The sequence below is a fragment of the Gymnoscopelus braueri genome (assembly GCF_963280865.1).
Source record: "Gymnoscopelus braueri genome assembly, chromosome: 22".
Lineage (NCBI taxonomy): Eukaryota > Metazoa > Chordata > Actinopteri > Myctophiformes > Myctophidae > Gymnoscopelus > Gymnoscopelus braueri.
Genome location: NC_137624.1, coordinates 40,670,946 through 40,689,380, shown reverse-complemented (window position 1 = coordinate 40,689,380; position 18,435 = coordinate 40,670,946). Strand labels below are relative to the sequence as shown.

Sequence of the window (18,435 nt, the reverse complement as noted above, 5' to 3'; positions counted from 1 at the left end):
TAACAACCCTGCCTGACTAGGCATTTTTTGAGGAAAATGATATGCTTGCCTAAATCAGCTCTTGGTGACACTGGTCACCTCTAGTAAATGGGGAATGCTTTCCCATCCATGAGTCTGATGAAGAGCGTGTAGCTCCAAACCTCACATAATTTCTTTGGGTGCAATAAAGCACTTTATCATAAGAGCCCTACTACACTACAGTGTGAGAGCGTTTCATTATTATTTCTATAATAGTGTTTCCATTTACCTGGGGAATGAATTCCAAACTTTGTTACTGACTTGCATCGTTCCCAAGTACGGCCCGGTGCCCGTTTATAACTGTGGTAACGGGTAGCACACTGGGGGCTCTATCTTGCCCGCTGCCTTAACCCTTATGCCATTTTTTTTTTTTTTTTTTGCTATTTTGAAAAACATTTTTAAAATAGTTCAAATAGCCGATCTACAAGATTAAAGGGATATTCCACCGCGCCTCAAGCCGAAATCAGTCTGATCCGGTGCTGATAAAGCTCAAATAAAATGTTTCAATGTCAGAATGCGTCTTTGTCATGACCTGACGAACATCGAAACGTTGTCGTTTGTTTTTGCACCTTCTTTATTCAGCTGATCTACAAGCTCACAACGTGTTGACGTAGATCGTCTATTTGAACTATTTTAAAATGTTTTACAAATTGGTAAAATATGCCTAAAAGGTTTAGGCATAACTGGTAAGGTGGAGCACAAGATAGGGCCCTGGGTCCTGCTCTAACACCAGGCGTACAACAGGAGAGGTATTGTATAACCGGGTGGGACATGCATTCATTCACAACTTGTGTATATCTGTGATCTTTTAACTCCCTGTAAGCCAGGCTGCTGCCTGAGATCATCCAGCAGGCTCCTGACTCCTGTTGATGGTTCCAAAGTCTCGCCCTAGCTGTCACTATAAGGGCGACCAGTCTTTTACCGAGCTCAAGGCAGTGGCGTTGCCAGAACGCTAGCGTAGGCTGGGCCTAGGCAGGAGCGCGCGTGCATGTGCATTTTTTGGGTACTTTTTTGCGGGTCAGTGACGGATTTCGGATACACTGTTATCAAAATGGCTGAATATGATATTAAAAAAAAATAAAAATAATTATATATATATATAATTATTTTGGGTGGGCAGAAAAACCAAATGGGTGGGCCCAGGCCTACCTATGCCCACCCGTGGCTACTCCCCTGGCTCAAGGGCCCCTCGGCTGTGGAACTCCCTGCTTGGGGATCTCAGGCAGACAAACTCAGTGTCCTCTTTGAAATCTCTACTAAGAGTCGCACTTCTATCGCACAGCTATTTCTTAATTTCTCTCTCTCTGTCCTGACAGAGAGTTCTTTAGAAGTGAGTCCATCACACTGAGCTGTGAGGAAGGAGGTGTGTGTGTGTGTGTGTGTGTGTGTGTGTGTGTGTGTGTGTGTGTGTGTGTGTGTGTGTGTGTGTGTGTGTGTGTGTGTGTGTGTGTGTGTGTGTGTGTGTGTGTGTGTGTGTGTGTGTGTGTGTGTGTGTGTGTGTGTGTGTGTGTGTGTGTGTGTGTGTGTGTGTGTGTGTGTGTGTGTTTAGCATGCATGATTTACAGTCATATCAAATCTTTATTATGAGGACACTCCTACATGTAGGTAAGCTTTCTTTCAGGCTGATCATTGTCATGTTTTTCTTCTCATTCAGGTGATTATTCAGTGAGGCTGGTCGGTGGTTCAAACTCCAGTTCAGGCAGAGTGGAGGTTTACTACCATGACAGCTGGGGGACGGTGTGTGATGATGAGTGGGATCTGGATGATGCCCAGGTTGTGTGTAGACAGTTAGGCTTTGGACCAGCTCTGTCAGCACCAGGGAAAGCCCACTTCGGACAGGGTGTTGGAAACATCTGGTTGGATGATGTCAGGTGTTCAGGCAGTGAGTCACAGCTTTCACAGTGCAGTCATAGCGGGATTGGAAACCACGACTGTAAACACAATGAAGATGCTGGTGTTGTTTGTTCAGGTAAATATGACTTTTATTACAATTAATAATGATGTTTGTATGTGTGTTGTCATCATATCCTATATTGAAATTGACTAAAGGGAGGACGGGCAGACCTCTGACTTCACGCTCATGTCACCATGACTCAGCCATAACCATAGAAGGAGTTCCCAATACAGCTACGCCCAATGTTGAGCTCATAGTACTAGATAGTACAATCCCTTAGATGAATCAGTACTTGGTATTGAGTGGGTAGGGGTAAACGCTTCACTGGGGTCTTCAGGTGGACACCCTCTTTCATTGGTGTCTCGTTGATAGGCCCACGACACCACCACAGGGCTCAACGGCGACACCTGGCGTCCCAGGTTTTTATCATCATCATCATCATCCTCCAGTAATTAAGTTCTAATGGCTGCTGGAATCAGAGTCAATTTGTCTTTTTGTTGGGCTTCAGTTCAAATGTGGTCACTGCCTCTCCACCAGAGCTACATGCCTCTTGGCATAAATAGGATGAATGCATATTGTTCAATCCATTGCCCATTTTCTGTGTCCACCTTTCTTTTACTGATGAACTTTGAACATGCTATTTTCATTCACAATGGGAATCCAGGCTTCTACTGTTGCTAAAACTGCTGCAGAAACATTAAAAGTAGTCTACTGGTTCTAATCAAAGCAAAAGTAAAAACGGCACTCTGAACTCTCAATGACCCCAATCAACAACCTGCCGACTCCTCAACGAGCTGTTGTCACGGCGATTGAGCCATAATACAAGTGTAGCCCCATTACGAACCTCTCACTCCGCTATACAACTCCGAGATGAGGTTCCACTGTGAGCTCTACCGGAATCGGTGGAACGGCCGCAAAGGGTCCGTGGATTACCATTTTCGCCACATTGTTTCCAAATTGTACAGATGTTTGAGGATGTTCCGGAACCCTAAGTTTTTGGTCCGGCACGAAACAACCGCTTAAATCGATTATTTAGTCAGCCTGTGGCCATGTTTTTCCCATTGTAGCAGAACCGGGAGCAGTACTGGCACCTGACGTAGGGGGTTTTCCGGGTTGCAAATTCTTTCTTTCTTTATTCAATTCATATTGCCAGGTTTAACACAATTAAACTTTTCCCATTTGTGGCTTTATCAGCGTTTGTTTGTTTGTTTTTGAAATAGTGTATACTGTACATTTAACATGAAATTTAACCATGCAGGTATGACCAGGCTGATCCTTAAAGGTGGCTCCAACCCATGTGAAGGTTACATTGAAATCTATCATGACTATGAATGGGGCCTCGTTGGTCATGATAACTGGAACCAGAACAATGAAGATGTGGTGTGTAGGAGTATTGGCTGTGGACAGGCTGTGAATGGATCTTCATACATAATGAAACACAATATAACCAATATACCTGATAAGGTATGAATCAATAATATAAACTGTATCTATATAATGAAACACAGTAACTAATATAATATACCTGGTAAGGTATGAATCAATAATGTGAACTGTACATATATAATGAAAAACAATATAACTAATATTCCTGATAAGGTATGGATCAATGGTGTGAACTGTAACGGGACAGAGGATCAGCTGTGGAACTGCCAGAACTTCAGTGGTTGGGGGGTCAACGTCTCCAACCAGAACTTCAGTGATTGGGGGGTCAACGTCTCCACTCAGGACTCAGTTAAATGGATCACATGTTCAGGTAAGAACACACCTCAGTATTAATATCATCACTTTGGTGTTGACTGTTTTGTTGCAACACACGCACGCACGCACGCACGCACGCACGCACGCACGCACGCACGCACGCACGCACGCACGCACGCACGCACGCACGCACGCACGCACGCACGCACGCACGCACGCGTGCGCGCGCACACACACACACACACACACACACACACACACACACACACTTTTGCTTTGTGATTAAAAAGTATTCTGTTTATCTAGAATTGTACTAAAACATGTCTTACATTTGCCCTTAGAAGCTTCTGATAATAGTGATAGTGTTTCCTTATTGCTCAGTCTAATTGCAAAGTATAATTTGATTAGGCCATCCACTGCAGGCATATGTTGGAAAGTGAGGGTTTCTCTTCTTTGCTAAATCATGACTTTATTCTCACAGAATATTAAAGTTTTTGTCTCTCATAAATATACAATTATTTTTCTCTGAATATTACCCCTATTCCATTATGATTTTTACACCATTGTAGAAAATATATGAAAATATTTCCATTCCAGTTAATTACCATTCTTGAGCTTGGACATTGATAATGTATTTTTTGGGGGGAATGAACTGTGGTGAGTGATGGACATCACATAACTCTAATTTCTTTCTTTCTTTCTTTCTTTCTTTCTTTCTAATTGTAGATAAGATTGAAATAAGTTTGGATGGTTTCAAATGTGCCGGAGCTGTCCAATTCAACACAATGTCAAATGAGGAAAATTCACAACAATATGTTTGTTCTGACAACTGGGGTAAGAGTTACACTATAATGTGTCATCATAAATTCCTGTGTGATCATTTATGGACCTTTGGACTGTTATTCCGGGGTAGTAGTAGTAGTAGTAGCAGTAGCAGCAGTATTTCTCATATAATTCCAAATTAAATATCTCATCTTGGTTTTTCTCTGATTTAAAGGTAAGGAACAAGCTGACCTTGTGTGCAACAACCTCAAATGTGGAATCGCAAAAGATGTGCCTGACCCGACCAAAATGACCTCACCAGAGGGATTCACCTCCAAAGGCAAGAAGAGAATTCATTGTACAGGCACCAGAAATGAAGACCATCTGTGGCAGTGTGATCCTAAAGACCCTCTGCCTGCTACATGCTCTAAACCTGCTTTCGTCACATGTTCAGGTACGTTTGTTTACCTCACTGTGGTTTACCTCTGTGTTCTAATCTCCAACAGCTGTCAGTTACAAACCACACATACAGACATGCATTAATATGTGGAAAGAAGCAGCACTCTGTTTACAAGACTGAACTCAGTTAAACATTTTCTTTATTCTAAAGGTTTGAAAGGTTTAAGGTTCTAAAGGTTTGAAAGGGTTGAAAGGTTTAAGGTTCTAAAGGTTTGAAAGGTTTGAAAGGTTTAAGGTTCTAAAGGTTCTAAAGGTTTGAAAGGTGTTAAAGTATAGTGTTAAAAGTTGATAGTGTTGACAGTGTTGAATAGTGTACACTGTTGTTTTTTAGGGTAAAACAGTGATTACGAGGGTATAATAGGTGGTTGCTAGGGTAAAACAGGTGGTTGCTAGGGTCTAATAAGCGGTTGCTAGGGTCTAATATATGGTTACTAAGGTCTAATATGCAGTTTTTATGGTCTAATATGCAGTTGTTAGGGTAAAACAGGTGGTTGCTAGGGTCTATTAGGCGGTTGCTAGGGTATAATAGGTGGTTGCTATGGTCAAATATGGTGTTGCTAGGGTCTAATAAGCAGTTGTGCTCCACTGTAGCTAAATGGCATTTCTCCATTGAAATGAATGAGATTTTTTTAGCAATTAAAAGTGAAATATCTCTAAAAGTAAAAAAAAAAATCAAAAATCAAATGGTAGCCAATATGTCCTAAGTAGGCCGAACGTTGTAGAGTTGGAACGGAGTTTCTAGCTAAAAGTATGAATTTCACCATTGAAATGAATGGGATTTTTTAGCAATTAAATGTGAAATATCTCTATAAGTACTAATTATAAAAAAAAAAATGGAAGCCTAAATGTCCTAAGTAGGCTGAGTTGGAACAAAGTTTCTATTTCAAAGTATGAATGACTAGTTAAGGGCCAAAAAACGTGCGGAATATATAATAAATAATAAATAGCGAGGATAAAATTAGTGTGATCGCCTTAGCGATCCCACAATTAAACTTTTCCCATTTGTGGCTTTATCAGCCTTTGTTTGTTTTTGTTTTTGAAATAGTGTATATACTGTACATTTAACATGACATGTAACCATGCAGGTGTGACCACGCTGATCCTTAAAGGTGGCTCCAACCCATGTGAGGGTTACATTGAAATCTATCATGACTATGAATGGGGCCTCGTTGGTCATGATAACTGGAACCAGAACAATGAAGATGTGGTGTGTAGGAGTATTGGCTGTGGACAGGCTGTGAATGGATCTTCATACATAATGAAACACAATATTACTAATATACTTGATAAGGTATGGATCAATACTGTTAACTGTACCTATATGATGAAACACAATATAACTAATATTCAATAATGTGAACTGTACCTATATAATGAAACACAATATAACTAATATTCAATAATGTAAACTGTACCTATATAATGAAACACAATATAACTAATATTCAATAATGTAAACTGTACCTATATAATGAAACACAATATAACTAATATTTCATAATTAGAACTGTATCTATATAATGTTACACAATATAACAAATATTCCTGATAAGGTTTGGATCAATGGTGTGAACTGTAACGGGACAGAGGATCAGCTGTGGAACTGCCAGAACGTCAGTGGTTGGGGGGTCAACGTCTCCAACCAGAACTTCAGTGATTGGGGGGTCAACGTCTCCAACCAGAACTTCAGTGGTTGGGGGGTCAACGTCTCCAACCAGAACTTCAGTGATTGGGGGGTCAACGTCTCCACTCAGGACTCAGTTAAATGGATCACATGTTCAGGTAAGGACACACCTCAGTATTAATATCATCACTTTGTTGTTGACTGTTTTGTTGTAAACACACACACACACACACACACACACACACACACACACACACACACACACACACACACACACACACACACACACACACACACACACACACACACACACACACACACACACACACACACACTTTTGCTTTGTGATTAAAAAGTATTCTGTTTATCTAGAATTGTACTAAAACATGTCATACATGTCAGATCCAGTTCATGAGTCTGCCATTAGAAGCTTTTGATAATAGTGATAGTATTTCTAATTGCAAAGTATAATTTGATTAGGTCATCCACTGCAGGCATAATGTTGGAAAGTGAGGGTTTCTCTTCTTTGCTAAATCATGACTATATTCTCACAGAAGTTTTTGTCTCTCATAAATATAAAAAATGTTTTCTCCGAATATTACCCCTCTTCCATTATGATTATTTATTTGTAGAAAATATATGAAAATATTTCCATTCCAGTTCATTAACATTCTTGAGCTTGGACATTGATAATGTATATATATTTTTTGGAATGAACTGTGGTGAGTGATGGACATCACATAACTCTAATTTCCAAGTCATTGTTTAAAAAAATTAATCTTTCTTTCTTTCTTTCTTTCTTTCTTTCTTTCTTTCTTTCTTTCTTTCTTTCTTCTTGTAGATAAGATTGAAATAAGTTTGGATGGTTTTAAATGTGCCGGAGCTGTCCAATTCAACACAACGTCAAATGAGGAAAATTCACAATACTATGTTTGTTCTGACCACTGGGGTAAGAGTTACACTGTAATGTCATCATAAATTCCTGTGTGATCATTTATGGACCTTTGGACTGTTATTCCGGGCTCTTATTATTATTATTAGTAGTAGTAGTAGCAGTAGCAGCAGCAGCAATTCTCATATAATTCCAAATTAAATATCTCATGTTTGTTTTTCTCCGACTTAAAGGAAAGGAACAAGCTGACCTTGTGTGCAACAACCTCAAATGTGGAATCGCAAAAGATGTGCCTGACCCGACCAAAATGACCTCACCAGAGGGGTTCACCTCCAAAGGCAAGAAGAGAATTCATTGTACAGGCACCAGAAATGAAGACCATCTGTGGCAGTGTGATCCTAAAGACCCTCTGCCTGCTACATGCTCTAAACCTGCTTTCATCACATGTTCAGGTACGTTTGTTTACTTCACTGTGGTTTACATCTGTGTTCTTATCTCTTAGATCTCTTATCTAACAGCTGTCAAGTTACAAACCACACATACAGACATGCATTAATATGTGGAAAGAAGCAGCACTCCGTTTGCAAGACTGAACTCAGTTAAACATTTTCTTTATTCGGATGCGTTAAATCATATAGCCTTCCTCAGTCATACATGTCTATACAGATGCAAAGTTCAAAACAAGTGGGTTGCGCACATCCAGTTCGTTGCTGGTGCTGGACACAAAATGACAGTTTAATGAAGTCTGCACAACAGCTCTGCTCCACACTGTTTCGTTTACTTAGAAAAATAGTTCACGCCGTAGTGCAGTAGTCTGCTCAAGGCTTGACTACTGCAAATCAATTCTCATCGGGATCCCTATTAAGAGCATCCAGAAGCTCCAGTACATCCAGAACAGTGCTGCTAGGATCCTGATTAGAGTGCGGAAATATGAATATATCACACCCATTCTCCATTGACTACACTGGCTTCCCATCTCCTTTATATTAGGATCGAGTACAAGGTCTCCCTCCTTACCCATCAGTGCATCCACAGCAATGCCCCCTGCTATCTAAAGGAACTCCTCAAACCCCCGACCTCCACCTGCTCCCTCCGCTCTAGAAACTCAAACACACTCGAACCCCACACAACGAAGCTCCACACCATGAGGGATCGGACACACAAAATACGATGCATGTGTTTGCTGTTCAGTGAATGTTCAAATGTACAATGCAAAGGTGTTGGTACATTTTCACATGAAGATGTATGTTAGTGTTGGTACATTTTCATGTCTGTTAACAGATCACCCCATGTTACGGCTACAAGACGGGGACAACGTCTGTTCTGGAACCTTGGTGGTGGAGGACGGTGACATGTGGAATATTACCTGCAATGAAAACACCACAATAACAGCTGATATGATGTGTAAACAACTGAGATGTGGAGTCAGTGTCACACACAACTTTACCTGTGACAGGAGCCAATCAGTTCCATCCACACTGAACTGCTCAGGTAATATGAATATTCATACATCTCATAGTTTCAGTTCAGCAGCTGGTTTGGAAAAAGGAGTCAACTCTCATGTTAGGCTTTAAGTGTGTCCATGCTTGCTTTACACACACATTAGGAAAACATTATATAAAAGCCATGAGTTACATTTCTTATGGTAGTCTTGTTAAGTATTTTGTATCATTTTTATTGGGGATACTTAATAGTGCACATTTAAGCAGTTTAGACTACATGCCTCTCTTTTGGTCAATCATTTCTGTGACTTCAAAGATGATACAAAACAGAATAAACAGAGCATGTTTCTTTATGTCTAAATTTTATAATTTAAATTAAATGCATTTAACTTATTTAATGGATTTTTCCCCCAATGTACAATCCCTTAATGTTTTAACAGAAAAGATCAACATAACTCTCCTGGACGACCACAGTCCCAGTGATTGTTATGGTGCAGTTTATATCAATAGTTCTTTGGGTCTGCAGCCTGTGTGTGGTTCAGACTGGGACAGACATGATGGAGAAGTGGTTTGCAGAGAGTTGGGCTGTGGCAAGGTGAGCTCTCATTCTTTATGGTTAATATGAAATGAATCATGTATCTGTGGCACACACACAGACCTATACGGGTCAATGTTTACACTTTAAATATACATTCAGCATTTTACATTGTACTGGCATTTCCAGTACATTTTTAGTGCTGTGGTTTAAATACCATGTTATTACTACTGTATCTTTCTACTTATATCAGTTTTGCACAATATCTGCACAGGTTCCCCATCCACATCAGTAATCAGAAAATATCATAAGAAAAATGGCCAAACTTGGCAACAAATTACATACCAAGAAATGTCTTTATCAAAACGTTTAACTTTAACTTCCCTTGGGGAATCAGTGACAGCTGCTGAATGTTGGTATACCCGCAACATTATATGTGAAAAATATGCTTTAAGTAGCTTGTGAGTGTTTTTTATGAATCTGAATCTATTGCTAGCATTTGCTTTGCACCAAAACCACTCCTTGGCAGAAAAGTGGCCATGCCCACTTTTCCTGATGATTGTAACCCCACTTTTGTGAGAAAATACATTCTTATTGGAATGGATACACATTGGAATGGAATCTCTAACACACACACACACACACACACACACACACACACACACACACACACACACACACACACACACACACACACACACACACACACACACACACACACACACACACACACACACACACACTATCCCTCCTACAGATAATTTCACTCAGAAAGTATTAGTGTTGCATTTTATTCAGAATACATTGAATGTGTTCTTGCAGGTGATTTACACCAGCACCACCAGAACTGGACATCATGGAATACTGGACAATGTCAACTGTAATGGCACTGAGACGTCACTGTGGCACTGCAAGGCCAAGTACAATGACTCTGTCCCATGCACTTCCACTGCTCATGTCACCTGTGAAAGTAAGAGCATGATGATGCATTATTGTAGTATCACCAGGTGTTTTTTGTGATTTAAAGTGTAATTTAAAAAAATGACTATGAATGCTTCTGAAGGGGTCATGGTAGCAGCAGCATAATTCAATTCAGACTAACAAATGATAATCAACAATGATAAAAAATATGAATGGAGAAACATTAAGTTCATTCTGTAGTCTTGAGATTAACAAGCCAATATGTCTATTGTGACAGAGCTATTGCGACGTAATACAAGAAAAATAAATGTGAATAAAATACAACATGTATAAGTAATCAATGTAGCCTGTGATTTATATTCTCAACGAAGCACAGTAGCAGCATTAAGGACAGATAGAGAAGAACATGACATCCTGCACAAATTATTGAGTCATTTCAAAATTGTGGGTAGCCTACAACAGCAAAGTTAACAAATCAAATAATGTTCAAACGTGAAGTTTACAGCAGCGGTTCTCAAACTATGGGTCGCAACCCAAAGTGGGGTCACGGGAAGGTGTCGACTGTTGCCGACTGTTTTCTCTTTTTGTTTTTACATAAAGAAACGGGGGGGGGGGGGGCGGGGGGGTGTTTTGGGGTTGCGCTACAATATTGTTTATTCATTTCATTGATAAGATGGGCCTACAAATCTGCAGGAATCATTACAACTATTTAAAAAAACGTAATGTATGTGATTTAAAAAACAGTGCGTGTGTGTGATCATGATATCTCACGTTATTGACTATTCTTATAGTTTTTTCTGCATTATGCTTATTGGCTGAAGGTTGCTTCTGTAGGTGTTAGCCCACACGTCCACACAAGTTATTCTGTGATAACCCCCCCTACCTGCTTTTCAGACCACAGGGTGGTGTTCATGAAGAATGGAACGTCCTGTTCTGGTCAGGTGGCAGTAGAGCATGCTGGGAAGGACTACTGGCTCTCAGGGACCAATGAGACGTGGAACCACACTGCTGATGTGGTGTGTGGACAGATGCATTGTGGGAATGCTACTAATGTCACCCTGTTCCCTCATGTTCCTTCTGGAGAACCTGGAATGGAGAATGATGTTTGGAGTGAGTCCTATAACTGCTCCTCCACAGAGACATCACTCTTCCACTGTCCAAAGGACAACATGACCTCATCCAATCAGAGCCTCGCTTTGGTGGAATGTTCAGGTAATGTGTTAACCTTTTTAGATGTTGCTATATTTGTACCATTGTAAAAATAATAATAACCTATGTTCATAAAACAAAGTTTTCTCCGGCTTTAAGTGATGTGAGCTCTTACTGTAGCGCTTCCATCATATTAAGATGACATTTAGTTTTTTGTATTTATGATTGTAGGCCTGACTCTATTGCTCCTCATAGTTTGGTAACACCTCACACCTGCATGGTATCCTCACTATTTTTTTTCATTTGATTTTAACGTGTATTTCAACAGGTAATATAACAGCAACGCTGTCAGAGCAGTGTTGGGGGACAGTTCAGGTGTGCACCCACGCAGGCTGTGGGGGGGTGTGTGCACACACCTGGACTGAAGCTAATTCTGAAATGCTGTGTAAAGACCTGGGCTGTGGACCTGCCTTCTCTGAGATCCACCAGAACATCAAGGGGGATGTGACCATCCTGGCAATGTACCCGACCAATCACACCACCAACCTGACTGAGAGCATCATCGTGAAAAAAGACCCAGAGACCAACTGTGATGACAAACCAGCCTTCGTTGTTTGCTTGGGTAAAATACCTACACTAAAATTAGAATACTAATTGTTTGTAGATTGTTAGTGTGTGTGTGTGTGTGTGTGTGTGTGTGTGTGTGTGTGTGTGTGTGTGTGTGTGTGTGTGTGTGTGTGTGTGTGTGTGTGTGTGTGTGTGTGTGTGTGTGTGTGTGTGTGTGTGTGTGTGTGTGTGTGTATATGTATGTATATATAAATAAAACTCAGTATAAGGCATTAGCAAAGAGAAATGTCTTCAGCTTAGATTTTATAAGACAGACTGTGCACCATGTACTTTTGTCAATTTATACCTCATCTTCATAATTGGATTTTGTTAAAGTTAAAACATTGTCTATAATAATGTTATTTCAGTGGTATATGGCTATAGTTGTGATATTATGTTATCTCTGTACATGCATAGAAAACCTGTTTCACGTGAAGTTTTTATACTGTTTCCATGCAGCCAGTGTCAAGGCTGATTTCAAGGATTCCAGAGATCATTGTTCTGGAAATGTGAAGATACTCTATCGAGGCCAACGATACCCTGTCTGTAAAGAAACCCTGAAGGACACCAATGTCCAAAATACCATCTGCAGAGAGCTGCAATGTGGAGAGACCGGCGAGTCTGTTGAATTCTTTGGACCTTTAACGCAAAGTCCACCTGAAGTCGTGTCAGGACTGAGCTGTCCTGCAAACAGCCACAAGCTGGCAGACTGTAACATTACTTTACAGGACAAAGGACATTGTTCTCTTGGTGGCCTCCAGTGTTCTGGTACGTTTTAAATGCTTTCATCTGATTCCACATGACTTAGTTTTGATTGATTGATAACAGTCCATTTGTGAACATGGACTGTGGTAGGATATGAGTTTACAACAACAACCTCTTGGACTGAGACAACTCTTGAACTGATAAATATTGATTGGTTTTCATCAACTATGCTGTGTGTCTGCTATTTCTCATCTCAGACTGGCAGAAGATCAGATTACAACGTCCAAAACAGCATGGAAGACACTTTGAGGGACATGTGTTTGTTTACAGTCAAAATGGTTCCAGGATGGTTTCTAGCCATGGCTGGACAGACACAGAGGGAGACAAACTGTGCCGTGATCTGGACCGTGGCGGTTATAAAAACCATACAGCATCAAATAGTTCTTCTGATCTGTGGGAGAAGAGCTTCAACTGTAGCGATATGAAGAACCTGAAGACCATCTGGGACTGTGAACGTGAAAATACAACCTCTGGGAACCAAGGGGTCTACCTCCAATGCCAGAGTAAAAACTATTATTACTACTCCAATTCTAGAGTAATAAATAGTATTACCAAACAGAGTAATCCAAAACTATAAAACAACAAAAAATGAATAATACATAATCTAACACCCATGATTTTACCAGTACATTTTTACACAACAATATTAACAAGATTGCTTATTGTTCAAAAGATGATTTAATGTCAAGACAGATTTATGTTTAAATGGGGTTTTATTTTTCATTGATCATAATTGGATGAGGGATATTCAGGCCTCATCAGGCTCAGTGGATGTATGCCTCGTATTCCAAGTAAATGGTTTGAATGACATCTCTACATGACCCCATAACATATGTTTTCAACGCTATCACATCTGGTGGGATTTATTTGTTCATGTTGATTTGTTGTTGTTTTTGTTTTCCCAGATAACCCTGTGATTAGCCTCAAGGTATCTTCAAGTAATACGGAATGCTCTGGTTTGGTGCTGATCGATGGCATCAGGGTGTGCAGTGATCACTGGGATGACAAACATTCACAAATAGTTTGCCAAGAGAAGCGCTGTGGCAATGCTCTGCTCTTTAAAAATGGTACTGTACAAAGTACTGGGTCAGATGTTTACCACGTCCGTTGCCAGGGCTCTGAGTCCAGTCTTGGGCAGTGTGAGACAGTCCGGGGCCGGTGTGCTGGAGGACTGGTGTCTGTCTACTGTTCAGGTGAATTATTGTGTATACTTGTATACTCTTATTATTCTGATGAAGAAAAGGCTCTGTCTAAGTGATTATTTCACCTGATTTGAGTCTGCACTTTTGCATTTTGTATTTTATATAGGCCTAGTAGCTACTGTATATCAGACTCTTTAAGAATTTAGTCCATATTTTACTTCAGTATTTCTGATATACTATTTTCTAATGAAAACAATACGTTCATATGGCATCATTTATGACTGTAAAACACATTCTGCACATTGCAGTGGGTAAAGTCCTCTATAGGAACGTGATTTTTAACCCATGAACCTATTCCCAAGTTTCTAGACATAATGGACAATACATGTAATTTCTCTACTTGTTTTAGTGGTTGAATAATCTTTCTAGTTTTCCTGTATTGTTTTCCCTTGTATACTATATATAATCTCCATTCAAAAGGTTCCTTTTCACTTGTTACAGGGCAATTCCAAACCACAGAGAAGTGTGGAGGCACACTTAGTATCCAATACCAAGATGAGTGGGAGCATGTGTGTCCCCTAAATTTAACAAAGCATTTTAAGAACCTGCTGTGCAAGAAGCTTGGTTGTGGTGAAGTCATAGAGAACGTTAGGACACATGTGAAAACCACAGAGGAGGTAAACAACTGTTCACATTGACATAATAAGACATCTCGTCACTCCAGTCTCTTCTGCACATTATTTCACATGAAAGATGTTTTTGTGTGACATTCCTGACTGAAAACTGTGAGTAAAAAACTTTCAAACACTAAAGGAATTTTGATTTTGACTTTAGGACCTGGAAATGACTCTGGTTTGCACAAAAGATAATTTGAACATCAGAGACTGTGTCCACCGGAAGTCTTGTAAGAAAGTCAAACCCGCTGAAATCTATTGTGAAGGTACCACACCTACTTTCATAATTCTATTGTGAAGGTACCACACCTACTTTCATAATTATATTGTGAAGGTACCACACCTACTTTCATAATTCTATTGTGAAGGTATCACACCTACTTTCATAATTATATTGTGAAGGTACCACACATACTTTCATAATTCTATTGTGAAGGTACCACACCTAGTACCTACTTTCATAATTATATTGTAAAGGTACCACACCTACTTTCATAAGCAGTTCACAAACGACTGATGCTATTGAACTACATTTAAAATATTTCCCTTGCTATTCAGATGCTGTGATTTTACCTATAGACACTGATGAGTGAACCAATTCTGTTTATTATGTTTTATTTCAGGTTGTGGATTTTCTTTTGAAATCCTTAAGGCTATCACAAACCTTGTGATTGTGATGCTGCTGATTCTCCTCTGCCTGTGTGTGAGAAAGCTTGTCACTGTTAATTGTGAGTAACATGATATTCATGTATTCTATGTAAGTCATATGATATTCTCTTTTATTTGAACTTTGTGAATAGGATAATGTTCTGCTGTGGCAAGTATAAGTACAATAATGCACAACAGTAGATACATTATATTTCTATGTTTTCTTTGACATCTAGCACCAGTAGTTTTCTAACTGTGTTGTCATTTAGTAAGAAAATCTTCACAAAAAGACAAAGAGGATGAAGGTGTTGAATATGAGGAGATTGGCATCACTGCAAATGAAACGAAAGTCTTGGATCAACTTGGTGAGTGATATTTACATTATCATCAGACAGGGACACACATTCATTATCTAACTCAGTCTCACTGACTGTATAATACTGTATAACTCCACTATATAAGCTCATATAACAGTCAATGTCAGGAGGTTGTGTTATCTCAGTTGACACAATGTGTTTACATATTGACAGTTTACAGAATAGACATTTAGACGCGCATCCAGGGCTACTTACAAGTGTGATATCAGAGTAAGCAGCATGAACACTAGTCAATAAACAAGTCACATAAACAGAGAACAGAGAAAACAGTGTATTGCCTCAAAGAAACTATATGATATCATGTAAACAATGAACCTAGCATCTGTCTAAACAACATGCTATCTAAATAGCATGCTGTACATTTGAAACTATATGATAGCAGGTAAACGATGAACCTTGCATCTGTCTAAATACCATTCTGTATATTCATAGCGGTCATAGCAGAATCATTAGAGAGCACGTCTGTGGAGCCGGAGGCCCTGGTTGTCCCAGGTTTGATTCCAGGCCAGGCCAGCAACTGTGAGTAACATTATATTAATGTATTCTATAAACGTGGTTGTAGGCATAGGATATTCTCTTTTATATAAACTGTGTGAATAGGAGGCTTGAACATCAGAACGACAAAGAAATTATCTGATATTTGTTAAATACACATATTTGTAGGCTACTCATGGTGTGTGTGTGTGTGTGTGTGTGTGTGTGTGTGTGTGTGTGTGTGTGTGTGTGTGTGTGTGTGTGTGTGTGTGTGTGTGTGTGTGTGTGTGTGTGTGTGTGTGTGTGTGTGTGTGTGTGTGTGTGTGTGTGTGTGTGTGTGCGTGTCTGTGTGTGTGCCCAATGTGAAGATATTTTTATCCTACATAATAATAAGTACAGTAAAACTGCATGTACAACAGTAATGTTTTTGCCGCTGTGTTATCTAGTAAGACAATCTTTACAAAAAGACAAAGAGGATAAAGGTGTTGAATATGAGGAGATTGGCATCACTGCAAATGAAATGAAAGTCTTACATCAACTTGGTGAGTGATATTTATTTATTCTCACCAGACAGTGATACACATTCATTATTTAAGTCAGTCTTACAATGACACAGTGTACAATACCTCCACTGTACTGTATAATACTGTATCACTGTTTTTTGTAAGCTCATCAACAGTCAAGTCAGGCGGTTGTTTTATATCATAGTTGACACAATGTGCTCCAACGTCACGACCAGTGGCGTACCCTCTGTAGAGGCAGGGCAGGCGGTCGCCTGCCCAACTAAGATCTCGCCTCCCCTAAAAAAACAAATAACCCGAAAAGGTCACGCATTCAACAAGCTTTGAACTGAGCAAATTGGACCTTCTTTGGAGGTAATAGAGGGGCGGGCCCTAAATGTAAATCCTGGGGACGCCACTGGTCACGACTAAACAATACTAGTCTTCTTTCATACACAGTTTACATGTTGACACTGTGGAAGCTGACCAACGCCAAGACGCTGAGAGCGAGTAGTCTCACAAGAAAGTCATTTATTAAGGGAAATGAACATAGAATGCAAACAAACATAAATTGTCTTCCAAAATCCGGGATATTTTCGGCCTAAAAATAGAAAAGCATTCCATTAGAAACAATTCAATGGCATCGAACAATCTTGGAGAACAGTGGAGTGTGTATCGTACCGCCCGACAGCATCCCATGCAGAGGTAGAGCGAGTCAAACATGGTCTGCAGTGCTGAACCTCAGCCAGAGCACACCTCTTACCTCTGACAGGACGCTGGTCAGGGCGGGCCCATAGAGACACTCCACAACACTTTACAGAATAGACATTTAGCAGACGCTCTTATCCAGAGTAAGAGTGAGATCAGAGTAAACAGCATCAACACTACATCAACGACAGGGTAAATAGTCACAAAGGTAGTACACAGAGTCTGAAGTTGATTGAGTTCCTGTGCTTCTCTTGTCATGTTGGAAGCAGGATGCAGGTCAGAGACTCTGAACGAAGCAGGAAGTACTTCCTCCTTGTCTCATGATGTCATCCATGAGGAAGAAGTGACCGTGGTCCTCAACCCACAACCTCACCACACCAACACTCAACATGCAGGAAAGTTGGAGCCACTGTTACACCTTTATGTGTAATAATAATAACTAGACCATACCCGTGGGGGATATGAGCACCCAAAGTGCAGTTTGCAGTTATGCGCTGGGCACAGACAGTATATCAGGGATGGAAAGTGACTGTTGGTACCTGCAACAGTTCCAACACATGCGCGCGCGTCGCCGCGTCCCCCCACAGGCCCACACACACACACACACACACGGGCGGACGGACGGACCCGCACGTGTCCCGTCGCCACGTCCTGGACCCAGAGTGAACACACACACGCGCGAACCCACACAGACACATATATACACGCACACACAGCACAAGCGCGTCCAGTCACGCCGCGAACCCCCCCCCCCACACACACACACACACACCGCTCACGCGTCCCGTCGCCGTGTCCTGGACCCACAGTGCACACACAGACAGATAACCGTAATAATGTTTTCTTAGTGTACATGGACCGTAAATGAAAGTCCTCTAAGTTTAAGCACGTTGTCTGTGTGTGCTTGTGCCAGACGGCAACAGTCTTAACAGAGTGGGTCTGTGGATTCAATGCATGCGCAGTTTGATCATTCATCCCATAGATTGGGGGGCAAACCCATAGCTCAAGGGGCCGTTACCATGGCGATATTCTTTTAAATAAAAACGCTAATAAACAGCTTGAATTTGGGTAAAGTGAAAAACAGGCTTCCTCACGGTGGTCATTTGCTAATGATGAATGGCCATGTGCAAGTGCAGAGCAATTG

At 40.5% G+C, this 18,435-nt stretch overlaps 1 protein-coding gene across 1 annotated transcript in view; it reads left to right on the top strand.

The window, feature by feature from the left end:
* The window catches only part of LOC308079022 (antigen WC1.1-like), a gene marked incomplete at both ends in the record, with an annotated part of 58,510 nt that extends 45,728 nt beyond the window's left edge, over positions 1–12,782 (top strand). Inside the window, 15 exons of the mRNA XM_080420359.1 lie at positions 1,673–1,987; positions 3,171–3,376; positions 3,512–3,668; positions 4,340–4,447; positions 4,611–4,829; positions 5,920–6,125; positions 6,388–6,616; positions 7,300–7,407; positions 7,584–7,802; positions 8,632–8,841; positions 9,233–9,387; positions 10,150–10,297; positions 11,143–11,460; positions 11,726–12,019; positions 12,463–12,782. Of these exons, the coding sequence (XP_080276485.1) occupies positions 1,673–1,987; positions 3,171–3,376; positions 3,512–3,668; positions 4,340–4,447; positions 4,611–4,829; positions 5,920–6,125; positions 6,388–6,616; positions 7,300–7,407; positions 7,584–7,802; positions 8,632–8,841; positions 9,233–9,387; positions 10,150–10,297; positions 11,143–11,460; positions 11,726–12,019; positions 12,463–12,782 (3,212 nt within the window). The remainder of the gene's footprint in view (positions 1–1,672; positions 1,988–3,170; positions 3,377–3,511; positions 3,669–4,339; positions 4,448–4,610; positions 4,830–5,919; positions 6,126–6,387; positions 6,617–7,299; positions 7,408–7,583; positions 7,803–8,631; positions 8,842–9,232; positions 9,388–10,149; positions 10,298–11,142; positions 11,461–11,725; positions 12,020–12,462) is intronic.
* Between the last annotated feature and the right edge of the window lie 5,653 nt (positions 12,783–18,435).